The sequence below is a fragment of the Chrysemys picta genome, chromosome 20 (assembly GCF_011386835.1).
Source record: "Chrysemys picta bellii isolate R12L10 chromosome 20, ASM1138683v2, whole genome shotgun sequence".
NCBI classification, from domain to species: domain Eukaryota; kingdom Metazoa; phylum Chordata; order Testudines; family Emydidae; genus Chrysemys; species Chrysemys picta.
The window spans coordinates 16,865,419-16,881,827 of record NC_088810.1 but is presented as its reverse complement, the minus strand read 5'-3'; the positions used below and the strand labels follow the sequence as shown (position 1 = coordinate 16,881,827).

Genomic DNA, 16,409 nt, shown 5'->3' with positions numbered 1-16,409 from the left:
CAGTACACAAACTCACTTTCAGCCTTAATATACAGAAAAATTACTGAGCACGTTTGGATCACACTAGAGCAGGGGTCAGCAACCTTTCAGAAGTGGTGTGCCGAGTCTTCATTTATTCACTCTAATTTAAGGTTTCGTGTGCCAGTAACAAATGTTAACATTTTTAGAAGGTCTCTTTCTATAAGTCTATAATATATAACTAAACTATTGTTGTATGTCAAGTAAATAAGATTTTTAAAATGTTTAAGAAGCTTCATTTAAAATTAAATTAAAATGCAGAGCCCCCCAGACTGGTGGCCAGGACCCGGGCAGTGTGAGTGCCACTGAAAATCAGCTTGCATGCATGCCATGGGTTGCCTACCCCTAGAGTCATGAGAATATCCTAAAATACTTTAAGGCCTTTGCCCCTTCAGTTCAGAAACTCACTTTTTTTTTTTTTTTAATTAAAGAATGATAACTCTTTTTTTGCCTAGCCTACATGCTGGGCTTAAGTCTGTGACAAAGATAGTATCTTGTGTCCTTTGAATTCAATATCCTGATATTACATGGTATGTGAAATATTCCATCACAATCCCTTTGGTCTCGAAGAGTTATTATGCACCTAATGGGTCTCCTTGAGGGAATAGCATTGCCTGTTACTATTACATGCAGTGCTGGTTTTGCTACTCTCGTTATAGTTGCCTAACACTTTCCCTTATAAAATGGCATTTTCAGTTGCAGTTAATTTTGCAAGATTTTGACTGTCCAGGCTAAATTTTTCCATGACAGGTGTCTGCCTCAGGCTGAATTTTCTTAGGAAAGTTTCAGCATAAAATGGTTCACCATTTCAGAGAGAGAGAGATTAAAAAAAACAATGTTGTTCTACTCGTTAGAAAAATTCTTACAGTGTTTTGTTGAGAAGTTCTAACATCTATGGTCTAGACAGTATTTGGTCCTGCCATGCGGGCAGGGGACTGGACTCGATGACCTCTCGAGGTCCCTTCCAGTCCTAAAATCTATGAATCTATGAATCTATTGGCTATGTAGCAGGAACTTTATATTTGCCAGAGGGATGCCCTGATGTTGAGGATGTTTCTTTTGTCATCCCCATGAAAAAATACCCAAATTTGACTATCAGCATCTGAAAATCTTCATTTGCACATGCTCAACAGAGTTTTCCTAAAGGACCACTGCCCCCCCCCCCCCCCCCCAGCCTAAGGGGAGGATCCACAGGGCCTGGAAACCAAATAATTCCAGGGGACAACTAATGAGATAACAGGCACAGGAGTGAGGTCAAAGGGTCAAACAAAGGGAACCTGACGGGGACACCGAGCAGAGAACCCCGGACAGCACCCACTGCTCCTCGAAGGCGTCAAGGGAGCCAGCGGATGCCGCCCAGAGGAGCTCTGCCCGGATGAGTGAGTGGATGGAGGATCGGAAATAGGCCCCACAGTCGCAGGAGACCTCATCAGCCAACCTCCTCTCCCTGGTTTTATAGATGGCCGTTTTAGCCAGGGCCAGGAGGAGCTTGACTAGGAGGTCCTGTGGCTTTGTGGGGCCACGGATGGCTTAACAGAGGTTTGTTAGGCACTGACTCCATTATTCTCCGAAGATTCTACGTGCACCATCCCCATACAGCTCCTTTATGTCAACCACAGTGACCATGAACCATTCCCAGAGTGCAACTAAGCATGCTCAGTCTTAGGGCTGCAGGGAACGTAGGGGCTTAGCAGGACTGTCCCTGCAACTGCCCCTCCTGGCACCCAGAGGGCTGCTGTGGCACCAGAACTGAGAACAGGGAGATAGTTTCTCCTGTGCGCTCAATGCTTCTTCAGTTGGCACCCAGGCAGCACGAAGGATGGAGAAGGAATAGGAGGAAACAACCTGACTGCACAAAAGAAACGGGGTGGGAAGGAGCAAGAGAAGGGAGAGGAAGACGGAGCAGGCTAAGGGGACAGATGCCACAGGGAACTGGAACAGAATGGGAAAGGGACATACTAGGAAAGGGGAAAATAGGGCAAAAAGGCCTTTAACCACTGAAACATACTCTGCTACAGAACCTGCAATAGAATTCAGGATTCTTGAGTCCTATCATACCTCTGTTGCCACTAAATAGCAGTGAAACTCACTGTCAAATGTGCATCTCATTATCCTCCATGTGGGCTAGCCATCTAGGGGAAATAAGTCTTGTTAACTGAAGTCTATGCTGTGGACCTAAAGGTGCCAGTTTTGCTGATGACCCATGTGGGGGCAATAAAATTCCATGTGATGGAATTTCTGTTTTGCAGTTTACTTGTTTTGTTTTAAGCTTAGGAAGTTAAATTAAAAAAAAAAAAGTTATGTCAAAAGAACATTGTGGTTGCAAAGTTCAGCATGTAAAAGTTAGATAATGCCCAATTAAGGTTGCACAGGCAACTTTAATTCACTCCCTTTGTGCATATACATTATGATACGGACCTTAATTACATGATCACAGAATATATTTTCCACAGAATCTCTGCCTCATTCAGTGAACAGACTAAAAGGTGCTCTGGGAATGAATCAAGGTTGTGTAACAAATGAGGCCGTGTCATCTGTATGAACCAGCCTCATTTGTTGCAGAAGTTGGAAGGTGTGTAGTGAATGAAGCAAAGGACTGAAAGAGGAGAAAGTGGGTTTTGTGCTTATGGCAGTTGAATGTAACCCTAGAGAACAGGAATTTATCCCTGCCTCTCCCACTGAGTTCCTGTCTGATACTGGGTAAGTCACTTAATCCAAAAACTTCTCACAAGTGCCCACTGGATCGTCCTCATTTTCTGGGTTCCCACTTTAGAACACCTGAGATCTGTTCTGAAGAAGTGCTAAGAGCTCACAACTGCAACTGAAGTCAATGGAGCTGTGCTTTGAACATATACAGTGCTATAAAAACACTAAGTACTCTGAATAAAAATCAAGCCTGTGGCATCTCAGATTGGGCTCCTGAAATGAGTGGGGCATTTGACGATTTTGGCTTCAATCTGTCTCACATCCTCATCTATAAAATGGGGGATAATACCATCTTACCTGACAGGGATATTGCAAAGATGAAATTCATTCACTAATGTTTATGAACTACTCAGATACCACAGTGACGCATTTCAAAGAAAAGCCCATGAGGAAATTTATAATATTGTATTCAGGATTTAAATTTGTGTGCAGTAAAAAAGGCATGGGGTCAGACATTAAATGATGAGGATAAAAAGAAGTATTGCATAGCTACCCATTCGGTCAGCAGCATTGTTCCTGTGCACTGATTGAGGCAGGGGTCCTGCAGAAAAAACAGTGTGATCATGTAATTAGAGACTGTATCAAAATGGCAAAATAAGATTGTATAGGTAAGAACTCGCCAACCCGAAACAAAGGAATTTTGCTGGGATCTCTTTTTAATGAGTATTTCATATAGTACCACTGGCAATTCAGTAAGAAGTGTTATTTTTCAAATCAGTACTGAACTAATATTAGCAGGTCTGTGCTCGAGGATATGTTATCTTTCAGAACAGTTATAAAACCAAGGTCCTGAACAATCATGGTCATTAAAGATCCCATGGCAACATTTGTACAACAAGAAGAGTTAACAGTAGTATCTTGGCCAAAATCCAACTAGAATAGAACGTTACATACCCTGCAGTAACTGTGGTTCTTTGAGAAGCTTTGTCCACAAAGATTTTGTTTTTAGTGGGCACACCCCATCCATGCAAGATAGGATTATTTTGGTCAGCAGTGTTAGTTGGGGCTATGCCTGTGCTCCAGTTGCCCTTGCACCTCCCACACTCCCAAGCGCACAAAGGGCAGAGTGAACCCAATCACCCCTCAGTTTTTTCACCAATAGAGAATCCCATAGAAGTAGGAATTAGTAGAACTGGGCAAGGAGGGTAGGTTGTGTAATCTGTGTGGACAACACATCTCGAAGAACCCAGTTAATATAGAGGAAATAATCGTTCTTTCTTCAAGTGATTGCCCTGACAGATTTTATTCTTGGTGACTAAAAAGCAGTGTAGTTGTCCCATTGCTTGGAGGTACATATTACGAGTGCTACTTAAATAAATGACTAGCAGAACAGCCCTACTAAACCAGCATCTGATCTGGAAGCTTCTACTAAGGAACAGTGTCTTGTAAGTGTGTGGATTGGACACCATGTAGCTGCCCTACAAATTTCAGATAGATAGAGACATTCCTCAAACAGGCAGCAGAGGTTGCCTGAGCTCTAATAGAATGAGCTCTCACCTTGCTAACTCTCAACATATCCTTAGGCAATTGCAAACATACCTAGGTAACCTCTGAGAGGATACAAGTTGTCCTTTATTTCTATCAGCAAAGGCCACAAATAGTTTGGGTGTGAGCTGAATGGTTTAGTTCTAAGTAAAAGGACAGTGCCCATACTACATCAAGTGTGTGAAGTTTAACTTCCCCTTGGGCTGAATGAGGTTTGGGAAAGAAAACCGGGATGTGAATGGATTGGTTTTCATGGAACTGAGAGACAACCTTGGGTGAGGTCTAAGAGTGAAAATGTACTTATGAAACACCATATAAGGAGGACCAGTCATGAAGACTGGAGTTGCCTCTACCCTTTGAGCTGATGTAATGGCTATCAAAAATGCAGTCTTCATTGACAAGTGGTATAGTTGCTAAGAGCTCAAAGTGGGGATCATCAACCCTGGTAATACTATACAGTACGTCCTCGCTATAATGCCCTTCATAATAACGAACCTTCGGCTATAAAGAACCCGGTCCCTGAATTCCACTTCGAGCTCCACAACTGCAGTGGAGGCTGACAGCTCCTCTAGCCCTGCCACAGCCACGAGGCTGAAGGAGCTGTCAGCGGCCTCCTCTCCTCTCGCTCCTCCCCACACTCCCTTCCGGGCAGCAGGGCTCTTTCACTATAATGAACCACTGGCTATAACGAACAAATGGCTTGGATCCTGACAGGTTCGTTATAGCGAGGGTGTATTGTACTGAAGTCCCAGGAGTGTGGGGCGCCCAAACTGGAGGAAAAGCCATGTATAAGGCCCTTCAGAAATCTTGCCACTGAGGGTGGGAAAATACCCTGTGACCCCTAGATAGGAAGATGATGTTCAGATATTACTACTAGATGGAGCTGATGGAAAGCCCAGATTGTTTCAGGGTTACCAAAGAATCCAGTATTGGTGATTTTAAGGGAGAAAGCTGGTGGTGATGCCCAAACAGAAAACCTCTTCCATTTAGCTTTGCAATTAAATCTAGCTAAATATTTCCTGCTTTGTAGAAGAATGTTCTGAACCTCAGCTGAACAGCTTCTTTTGGTGGATGTCATCTAGCCAGCATCCAGGCTGTCAGATGTAAGGAAACTGTGTCCAGGTATGGGATCTGAATTGTGATGTCCCAGACCATGTCAGGCAGAGCGTAGGTGAAGTCTAGCATGCTGTACAATGTAAGTACATGTATTCTGGAAGTCTGAGATATGTTCTCATTCGTGTTCCTTAAGGAGTTTCAGCTACATTTTGTTTGGAATCTCATTTGATGGTAATCTCTTGCTGATCTGGAGCCTAACAGTGCTCCTATAAATTCTATACTCCAAATCAGTGTGGATTTTTGTCTGTTGTCTGCCACTCGGATATAGTTTTGTAGGTATGATCATTTCTCATGCTCTTGCTGAAGTCGAATGTCTTGCTCGCCTCGCACCAGAGGTTAACCAGAATCCGGCCGTGTTCCTCTGCCCAGCTAGCAGTGTGCCTGTTGAAGTAAGGCTAGACTGTGATTGCTTGTCTCCTCACATAAGCTGTCACAACCTTGGTGAATGCCCTTGAACATAAAAAGAACATCAGGCTAAACTATCCATTCTTAGCAATGGGCATCAAACCTGCTGCCTTGTGGAAACCCCAGTCTGTGGGGCTGCAGAGGTCCATTTGCGATAGTATCTGTCCCCTCTTCAGAGGCTCCGAGGTCCTCCGTGGCCAACTGTAATATTGGATAGAGGAGTGCTTTATGAAGGATGGCTCCTGAAGTGACTGCTTCCCCGTTGGGGTTGGGATATAGACGCCTGAAGAGTGTAGTCACCCTTGAATCCTTCAAGGAGTAGAGGGCCTCATCCATTCCAGTGTTGAAAAGTTTGTTACCCTCAAAGGAGAGATCCTCAATTGTTGCTTGGACCTCCCTGGGAATCCCCAAAGACTGATACTATTACCTCCTCATGGGTACTGCAGCAGCCATTGTGAATGCGGTAGTGTTAAACATGTACAGCTCAACCTGTAGGGAAGTGTGGGCAGTCAGCTGTCCCTCTGCCATGACAGACTTTGTGTTCTCCTGGGGTTCCTTGAGAAACTTGTTTATAAACTAAGACAACTTATCCCAGTTTAAAAAAAAAAACATATTTCGAGATGAGGGCCTGATAATCACCCTCATCCGAAGGCTAGTTGACAAATATACCATGCAGTTGAAGAAGGCACCATTTTTTATCCTTTTTTCTCAGTGTGGACCTAGGAAGTCCCTGCTATTTTGATCTCTCCTGAACTGCTGCCCCTACAAGAGAACCCAATGCTGGATGAAAATAAAAATACTTGAATCCCTGATCAGGAATGTGGTAGTCCTGGTCAGCTCTTCTGAATGTAGACAGGTTGGATATTTTTTGAAGGCTCCAAAAGCCCTTTATTAATGGGCATGGCAAGCCTGACTAGCATAGAGGGATGTAGAATATCCATGAGTTTGTGCTGCTTCTCTCATATCACTTCAAGGGCTAAATCTAAGGTTTCTGCAATATTTTTCATCAGGTCCTAGAATACCTTAGACTCATCAACTGAGGCCAACATGGATAAACTCACTGCCTCATTCAAGGCATAGCAGGCATCAAGAGTGCCCATCATAAATAGGCATCAAAGCATCACACAAGGAACAGGTCTTAAATCCTGGTGACTTAGATTCTGCAATAATGCTAGTACCCCAGCACAAGGGTAACTTATCTAATTATATAGAAATAAAACCAATGGGTGCAAAAAAGAGAAAACTTCACCAATCAGATATTATACACAAGGCTAAGGAAAAAAATGACAGAGTGTGCAGCGCAAGTAGACATTGCAGGGTTTCAACTCGCTGCCATGGGCAGTAAGAAGGAAGTGAGGGCCAGTTGGGCCTGCTTTTCCCTTTATTCAGTCAGATGGGGAGGTGTGAGGGCACCAAGGGTGACCACTGACCAAAAGAATCAGTCTCGTGTGTGTGTGTGTGTGTGTGTGTGTGCGCATGTCAAAAGAATCAGTCTTCTGCACGGGTGTGTGTGGGGATGGGTGTGTGTGTGTGTGTGAAGCACAGCAAGAGTCCAATGTGTGTGGACTATCACTCCAATGAAATTATAATCTGCCTACCAAAATTCCCCTTGTAGTTTTAACTGGGCATAGTATTCTCTCTCACTTCTTGTCCTTCTTGTCCTAAACTGTTGTATTTGCTGTATCCTGTCAGGCTGTTGTTGTGTATTAAAGATGGGGAAAATATTCCCTTATACTGTTTCAATATTTTAAGCGTGTAAAACACTTTGCTTCTTGGGGTGAAAAGTGCTATAGGAATGTAAATTATATTTTTATTTGACAGTGAAATTATTGAATCAAAACTGTCACACTAACATGAAAGATGGACACCTTCCACATTTTCATAAGAGCATTGCTTCTTTTTTTTTTTTTTTTTTTTAATTAGGGAACACTGTCAAAGCTGGCAGAAAATATTGGACCTTCTAGCGATATATGTAAACACCAAGAATTATTTAGGTGGGGCACAGAGGTAGAAGTAGGAATAATTGAAGAAAATAGGGAACATGTAGACTGAATGCCAATTTAAAATACTTGCTGGAAGTGAGATGTATTTATGAAAATCTCCCCAAGGAAAGTGGTGGAAGCCTAATCAATTCAGACATTTAAAACTGAACAGTAGGGAACAATCCTGCTCCAGCAGAGAAATGGACTAGAGGAACCAACAGATATTGTCCATCTTTAACTTCTGCAATTCTGTTATTTGATTCATGGACACACAAAGGTAACGCTGTCCACTCCACTATGTCCTTCTACTCCCCTTCTTCTGAAGGGGAGTTAGGCCATGTCTATACTAGTGAGCTTACGGCGATGCAGCAGTGACGTGTAAGATCGCTCGTGTAGCTGCTCTAGGCTGATGGGAGAGAGCTCCCCCGCTCTCAAAATAGCACTGTGCACACTATCCCGTATGCCTGCAAAACTTACGTTGCTTAGGGTCCCCCCACCACACACACACCTGAGCGACATGAGATTTGCTGACAAAAGTGGCAGTGTAGACATGGTCTTAGAGTCTAGTACATTTTAATACTGAAAAGGACAACATGCCCATAAGGGAATTCCTGCACAGGGTTTGTTACTGTAGGGTCACAGGCCCAGAAGCTGACTTTTTAATCAACATGGTGGATCTTGTTTAAGAGAAGTTAAATTTTAGGTCTGCTAGACTGCATGCAGCATTGAATAAGAAACAATAATGTATTGGCTAGGAGAAGATGGATGAGCTTTAATGGACTTCTGCAACTCTATTTTGGAATTATTTTTAATGAGTGTAAAGCAAAATGCAACAAGACAACCTAGGAATGTAAAGAACTAACTGCTGAAAGTTGGGATGGCTCCAGACATGGCTCCTTTTTTGAGCCTTCAATGTAGTCTGCAGTTTATAACAGGATTTGAACCTCACAGTTACTGGGCCAGTAGATATTGCAGGGATTGTAGAGGTGACAGATGTCTCTCTGGCACTTTGCCACTTCAGACCCTGCTGGCAGCAAGCCTAAAGGGATTCCCCTGTGAGCCAAAGTCACATAGTAAGAGATGGCATCAGCTCAAATAACACCACTGTTCCAGAAAGAAAAGTCCACATTCACAGCCAAAGAATTTTATTCTTATTGGTCTTAAAAGTTAAATGCCCGAGTTTTTCTCTGTTCTACCAGTAATCCAATTGATATTAATGGAGAAGTAGGACAGCAACCAAAAGAAGAATGTAGCCTAATGTATGTAAACTAATGGGCTCTAGAGAGAGATAGAAAATAGTCATGTTTCTACAACTGCGTTCATCTCAAGGGATTGCAAAGCATTTCGCAAACTTAAACTGATATTAGCAACAATTAAAAAAAAAAAATACAAAAAAAAAAAACCTACCACCACAAAACTAAGTTTAGTAGCAGTTAAGGTTGATGGACACATTCCATCCACTTAAAATCTTAAAAGCATGGAAATAAGAAGTTAAGACTTGTGCACTTTCATATTGCCTACAGCGCTCGATAATGCACTCCAACATTCCACAAGGCTTTCACTTCCATCTCCAACAGATACCAAAAAGCAATACATATCCCAACTTCATCAAACTCGCACTCCTGCACAATGGTCTACAGACATTGGTCTCATATACTATTATATCAGCACATCGGACAGTCATACATTCCATGCATTTGGGATGCTATTCTGCCTCAGTACCATGTGGTCATTGTTAAGCTTCCCTCTCAGCTTCTCCAGAGTATTTTCCTCTTACACACACCTCTTTAGTTAAAAGACTTTGCATCAGAATTCTGTAGTAGCCATAGTGTTACTTTTTAGGCCAAATGATGGCCAAGAAATTGTATGAGACCTCAGACTCACTCCTCTTTAGAGCAGGGCCGGCTTTAGACCGATTCCCCCGAATCAGGCCCCGCGGGTAAGAGGGGCCCACGCCTAAGAGGGCCCCGCGCACTAGGCTCACCCGGCGGCGGTCCGCTCCGGCATTTCGGTGGTGGGGTGTCCGCTCCGGGGTCTTCGGCGGCATTTTGGCGGCGGGGTGTGTGTGTGTGTCCTTCAGTGCCGCGGAAGATGTGGAGCGGACCCCCCGCCACCGAAATGCCGCCGAAGACCCGGACCGCCACTGGGTATTCGAATCGAGCCCCGCAGGTCCTAAAGCCGGCCCTGCTTTAAAGCATCCTATGGCAACCATCGGTCCCAACATACAGTATTCCACCGTGATCTGAGAAGTAGGCACAATATTTAGATGCAGCTCGTACGCTCCTGTGCCATTGCCATCCAGAATTGAACAGAGTTTTGGCAACACATGGAATGCTGCACACTATAATTCTTCATTCATTTCTAGGTCAGGTAGCCTGTGACTGAAAGACAGTCTACAACACACACACACACACACACACACACACACACACACACACACACGAAAAATAACTGTGAAGAATGATAGGGACCCTCATTTGGCTTGGCTCAGTCTATGTGACTGAAGTTTTTAATCTCTTCCTTAAGGATTAAAAGAAACAGAAGGCAGTGCCATTTACACAGTGCCAATTGCTAATGCATTTCTGTAAGCCAGACCAAAAAAAAACCCAAAACCAAAAAAACCCCCAAGGTCTTAGTTAACTGAGACCACACCTCTTCCTTTTAATATAACTGTTGGAGAGACAGATATGTAGAAATGTAATACCAGCTGTTCATGGCCAGGGCATTAACAGTATTGCAAGCATCTAATTCATTAGGAAGACAATTTTATATACTTCTGTGATTTACAGAACACATACTGAAATTTTCTAACTAGCCTGCAGCATTATGTTAGTAATCTTGCTAAGCCTCCAATGTTCTAGATGCCCAAAGGGTTTGCTTGACACATTCAGACTCTATGCAGCAGGGACTGAGAAAGGAAGAGAGAACAGTCAGGTTTCGTTTTCAGATGAGACCTTGGAGCTTTGGATTAGAGTATCATGGCAGCAGTTTTCCAAGATTCTTATTTTTAGACAGCCAAAAAAAGGGGGGGAGGGGCAAAATAAGAGTGTGTCAGACTTTGGCAGGACTATCATAGAATCATAATAATTTTAGATGTGACAAAAAACTATTCTAATTCAATTTCTGTGGCTCCAACCTGTTAGAAGATATTTGGAATCACTTGGATAGTGACCACCCCCTAAGTTAAAAAAAAAACAAATTTTGATACTCTTCTAGCAAGTTCAGATTTACTGATTAATGCATATTTCTAACAGACTTTTAAAATATTGAATATTATCAATCAGTAACCCGTAAGCTTTAGTTTATTAGTGTTAATCTAATTAGCATGTCAATACCACAAGGATTTGTATTTTTTTTTGTGATTGATTTAAAGCATCTCCCTAATCAACCTTTATCATTAAAACTATTAAATATTTATCACAAATATGCTATATAGTGATTCTTAAATATATATGGTATTTTTTCAATAAACTAATTACTACTTCAAATAAAGGTATAGCACCTGTCCTATTACCTACACATCTGATCAATTTTTCTATAAAAAAATTGGTATCTGATTATTAAGTAGATTTATTGGACACTGAATAATAATAACCGTGCATTTATACAGCCCCTTTAATCCCAAAGGATCCTAACACTCTTTATTAACGTAATACATTGAAATACAAAGTATAGAGAGAAATTGCTTTAGCCACCTCTGAAATTAAACACGGCAGCTGCTTAACAGCACACCAATTTTAGGATAGGAAGTGAAGAAGAATACCATTATTCAATTCAAACAGCAGGAAAAGTTCAAGGAAATAATATTATTCAAATTTAAAATTGGCCAATGCACCAGTTTAATATCTCTACTCTTCCAAAATGCAGCACTGGTTCTTTAGTGACCACAAGTGGTCAAGACCTTTGTTTTATACCACATCTGAAAGACTATACAACTGGCAACAGCAGTTCCCCTAACATGCTGGGGCACTGGATTCAGCATTGAATTAGAGAAAAGAGAAGCATCTACTCCACTTCCAGCAGAAGAGGTTACTCAACTTGTGCAGTAACAGAGGTTTTCCGAAATGTGTCCCCCTCTGGGTGGTCCACTTCAGGGGTCGGTGCGTCCCGGCACCACTGATCAGAGATTTTCGGTAGCAGTGCCCAGTTGGGACGCGCGTGTGCAGTAGTTGTCTCACAGTATCATTGGCGCTTCATCTTAGCACTCGTGCGGCCCGACCCCCTCGGTTCCTTCTCTACCACAGAGTCCTTTCTGCAAACTCAAAAGTAGAGGGGGGGAGGGCGGGTAGTGGAGCACCCACAGGGAAAAACATCTTGAAGAACCTCAGTTACTGCACAAGGCGAGTAACCTGCTCTTCTTCTTCTTCAAGTGCTGTCCCTGTGGGTGCTCCTCTTCAGGTGACTGTAGAGCAGTACCCCATTATGGAAGGATGGGTTTCAGAGTTGGCTGTACAGTTGAGGCTAGTACCATAAGGCAAAATATTGTATTGGCCTCTGAACTCCGAGTTATTATGTAGTGGTTTGTGAACGTGTGTACGGAAGCTCAAGGGGTAGTTTGGCATATTTCTCTGACTGGAACATTATGTAAGAATGCGGTCCAGGCAGAAATTGATCTAGTTGAATGGGCTCTGATCCCTGTCGGGGTTCTATATTCTGTTGCTGGTAACATAAATGGATGCAATTCAAAATCCATTTTGATAGTCTGTTTCAAAATGGCTGTGCCCTTTGATCGTTCTTGGTGACTTATGGAAAGATTTCATTCTATCTAGGTAAAATGCTAGTGCTCTTCAAACATCTAGAGTGTGGAGAATAGATTCCTGTGTAGACCCAGCTGGCTTAGGGTAAAACGCAGGTAGATGGATAGGCTGACTGAGATGGAATGATGAAGGTACCTTTGGTATGAATTTAGGGTGTGGTCCCATAGTCACTTTGTCTTTAAAGAATATGGTACAAGGAGGATGGGCCATGAGGGCCCCAATTTCACCCACTCTACGTGCTGAGGTGATCACGACCAGGAACGCTACCTTCATTGATAAATGTAGTAAAGAACAGGTTAGCAAGTGGTTCGAAAGGGGCTCTGGTAAGGCTTTGGAGGACTAGGTTTAGGTCCCATGCTGATGTAGGGTTGCAGACTTCAGGGTACATGTTCTAAATGCCTGCAAGTAAGTGTTTCATAATGGGGTGCATGAAGGCTGAAAAACCATCTATCTTGTGGTGGAAAGCATCTATGGCTGCGAGGTATATCTAAGTGAACTAATAGATAACCCCAAGTGTTTCAAATGCAACATGTGCTCCAAAATCGAATGTATCGGCGCTGTAAGTGCTGATATGTGGCTGTCATGACACCATGAGGAGGCTCTCTTACATTTATGGAGGTAAGTGGTAGGCATGGTAAGTTTCCTGCAGTTTAGCAACAACTTTTAAACCTCTCCCAAACAGGTTAGTTTGTCGTGATGGAACCATAGAGGAGCCATGCCTTCAGGTGGAGTTTTCCCAGATTCGGGTGAAGAGCTTGACCCTCATCCTGAGAGAGAAGATCCCAACGGAGAAGAAGGGTGTATGGGGTGCAAAGTGCAGTTCAAGTATGGAAACCATGTCTGTCTGGGCTATGTCGCAGCTATCAGTACAATCCTGGCTCTGTTGGTCCGTATCTTGTATATCACTCTGGATAATAACGGTACCAGTGGGAATGCGTACAGGAGGGGCACATTCCATCGGATGACAAAGGCATCTCCTAGGGATTGCAGTCCTAGTCCTGCTCATGAGCAAAACCGTGGACATTTGCGGTTTTGTGATGTTGGGAACAGACTGATGTGCGATGACCCCCACATGAGGAATATGTGTTGTGCGATGTCATTGTTCAGTTCCCATTCGTGTTCTTGGGGAAACTGTCTGCTCAATGTGTCTGCCATTGTGTTCTGTTGGCCCAGGGAGGTACGACGCAGTAATGGCAATATTGTGGATAATGCACCAGTTCCATAATTTTATGGCTTCTGTGCACAGGAATGAGATCGTGTTCCTCCCTGCTTGTTTTGTAGAACATACAGGCTACGTTGTCTGTCATTATTCCTAGTGATTTGTTTCTTATCATTGGTAGGGAATGTTGGCACTCATTTCAAACTGCTTGTAGTGTAATAACGACTCCGCAGGAGACCATTTCCCTTGGATTGTGTGTTGGTTCAAGTGTACACCCCATCCGATCAGTGAGGCATCTGGATGGATGTTGGGTCTTGGTGAAACGGGACACCTGCGCACATATTGCATGGGTTTATGCTCCATTGTAGTGACTGTATGACTTTTGGTGGTAGTCTGTTTAGACTGTGCTTGCGTGATATGTAGACTGTGCTCAGACATCCCTGGAGACTGCGCACGTGTAGTCGTTCGTGCTTGATCACAAAGATAGAGGTCACCATGTGTCCTAATAGTTGTAGGCAAGTGCATGTAGAGACCCTTGGACTGTTTGTGACTACGGATAAAAGAGTGGTCATTCTGGAGAATCTGTTCAATGAAAGCTTTGGCTTCTATCGAGTCTAGGTAAGCTCCGATGAATTCTAGTTGTTGAACCAGAACTAAAGTAGATTTCTTATTGTTTATTTGTAACTGTAGGGTATGGAAAAGTGTCATACTCTTCTATGTGAAGTGTATTGCTTCTGCTCGAATGTGACCCTTCAACAGACAATCGTCCAAGTATGGGAATATCATAATTCCCTGTTTACGTAGGTGTGCTGTTACTATGACGAGGGTATTGGTAAAGACTCTTGGAGCCATTGAGAGTCTGAATGGTAACACCCTGTATTGAAAGTGGTCTCTCCCAACTGTGAACCGTAGGAATTGTCTGTGTGCGTGGTGTATAGCAATATGAAAATATGCATATTGTAGGTCGAGGGCTGAAAACCAGTCCCCTTCTCCCAATGCCGGAATTATTGACTTCAGCATAACCATTCTGAATTTGTGGGTATGTATAAATTTGTTGAGTCTTGTGAGATCTAAAATGGGTCTTCATCCTCCATTTTTCTTTTGAGTCAAGAAGCAGTGGGAGGAGAACCCCTTCCCTCTGTGTTGTACTGGAACATGTTCCATGGAACCTAGCTGTACAAGATAGTTTACTTCTTCTCATAGATGATGCTCGTGAGAAGAGTCCCTGAAGAGGGATGAGTAGGTGGGATGGTATAACCAGATCATACTATCTCAATACCCAGTGATCTGTGGTGATGGATGCCCACACTCGGTAAAATGGCCTTAGTCGGTGTCCAAACATCTGGATAGGTTGTGTAATATGTGCTGGTTGTTAGGGGAGGTCGATCAGACCCTCGACCAAATTGTCAAATTGCATCTTGGCCAGTGGTGCCTGTGACGCAGGTTCACCGCATCCACCACCAAGGAGTTTGGTTGAGGGGGCGAGAATAGGAAATCCATACCTTTATTGGGCACGTAATATTTCCTATCTGCCCCTTTGCCCGTGGGGGGTATGGTAGCTGGAGTTTGCCATACTGATTCTGCAGTTCCAGCAGGGCATTATTAATTGGTAGTGCTATCCTTGTCAATGATGCTGGGTGTAGTATTTTTAAGAGCTGATGTTGCTTTTCAGTCACCTCTTCCAGAGGGATGTTCTGACTTTGTGCAACCCGTTTGAATAAGTCTTGGAATCGTTTTGAGTCATCTGCGACAGTAGGCGGAGGCAGCATTACCGCCTCGTCCAAAGATGAAGATGGGTTATGGGCTGGTGAGCAGCCTTGAGTACTGGAATCCTCCAAATCCTTGGAATCCTCATGCGCCTCCGAGGGCTCAGTGGCTGTCACTGTAGAAAGGCAAATCTATTGCCTCTGTGGGGTGCGAGGTCTTTGGGTCTGAGATCTGTAGACCTCCCATGGGTCCCATTGCACCCAGTGCATTGGGAATGGTATAGGTGGGCACATCCATGGGTTAGCCAGCCATAGAATCATAGAATATCAGGGTTGGAAAGGACCTCAGGAGATCATCTAGTCCAACCCCCTGCTCAAAGCAGGACCAATCCCCAACTAAATCATCCCAGCCAGGGCTTTGTCAAGCCAGCCCTTAAAAACCTCTAAGGAAGGAGATTCCACCACTTTCCTAGGTAACCCATTCCAGTGCTTCACCACCCTCCTAGTGAAAATGTTTTTCCTAATATCCAACCTAAACCTCCCCCACTGTAACTTGAGACCATTACTCCTTGTTCTGTCATCTGCCACCACTGAGAACAGTCTAGATCCATCCTCTTGGGAGCCCCCTTTCAGGTAGTTGAAAGCAGCTATCAAATCCCCCCTCATTCTTCTCTTCTGCAGACTAAATAATCCCAGTTCCCTCAGCCTCTCCTCATAAATTATGTGCTCCAGCCCCCTAATCATGTTTGTTGCTCTCCGCTGGACTCTTTCCAATTTTTCCAGGTCCTTCTTGTAGTGTGGGGCCCAAAACTGGACACAGTACTCCAGATGAGGCCTCACCAATGCCAAATAGAGGGGAATAATCACATCCCTCAATCTGCTGGCAATGCTCCTAATGATACAGCCCAAAATGCCATTAGCCTTCTTGGCAACAAGGGCACACTGTTGACTCATATCCAGCTTCTCGTCCACTGTAACCCCTAGGTCCTTTTCCGCAGAACTGCTGCCTAGCCACTTGGTCCCTAGTCTGTAGCAGTGCATGAGATTCTTCCATCCTAAGTGCAGGACTCTGCAC

The 16,409-nt window shown here is 43.6% G+C and overlaps 1 protein-coding gene across 27 annotated transcripts in view; it reads right to left on the bottom strand.

The window, feature by feature from the left end:
• POGZ (pogo transposable element derived with ZNF domain) overlaps window positions 1–16,409 on the bottom strand; it is a 65,221-nt gene that overhangs the window by 31,969 nt on the left and 16,843 nt on the right. For 17 of the 27 annotated variants that reach the window (XM_008170333.4, XM_065574728.1, XM_065574732.1 and 14 more), the window contains one exon: window positions 3,218–3,265. The exons of the other annotated variants lie outside the window; for them this stretch is intronic. In XM_008170333.4, the coding sequence (XP_008168555.2) occupies window positions 3,218–3,265 (48 nt within the window). The remainder of the gene's footprint in view (window positions 1–3,217; window positions 3,266–16,409) is intronic. 27 annotated transcript variants of the gene reach the window in all.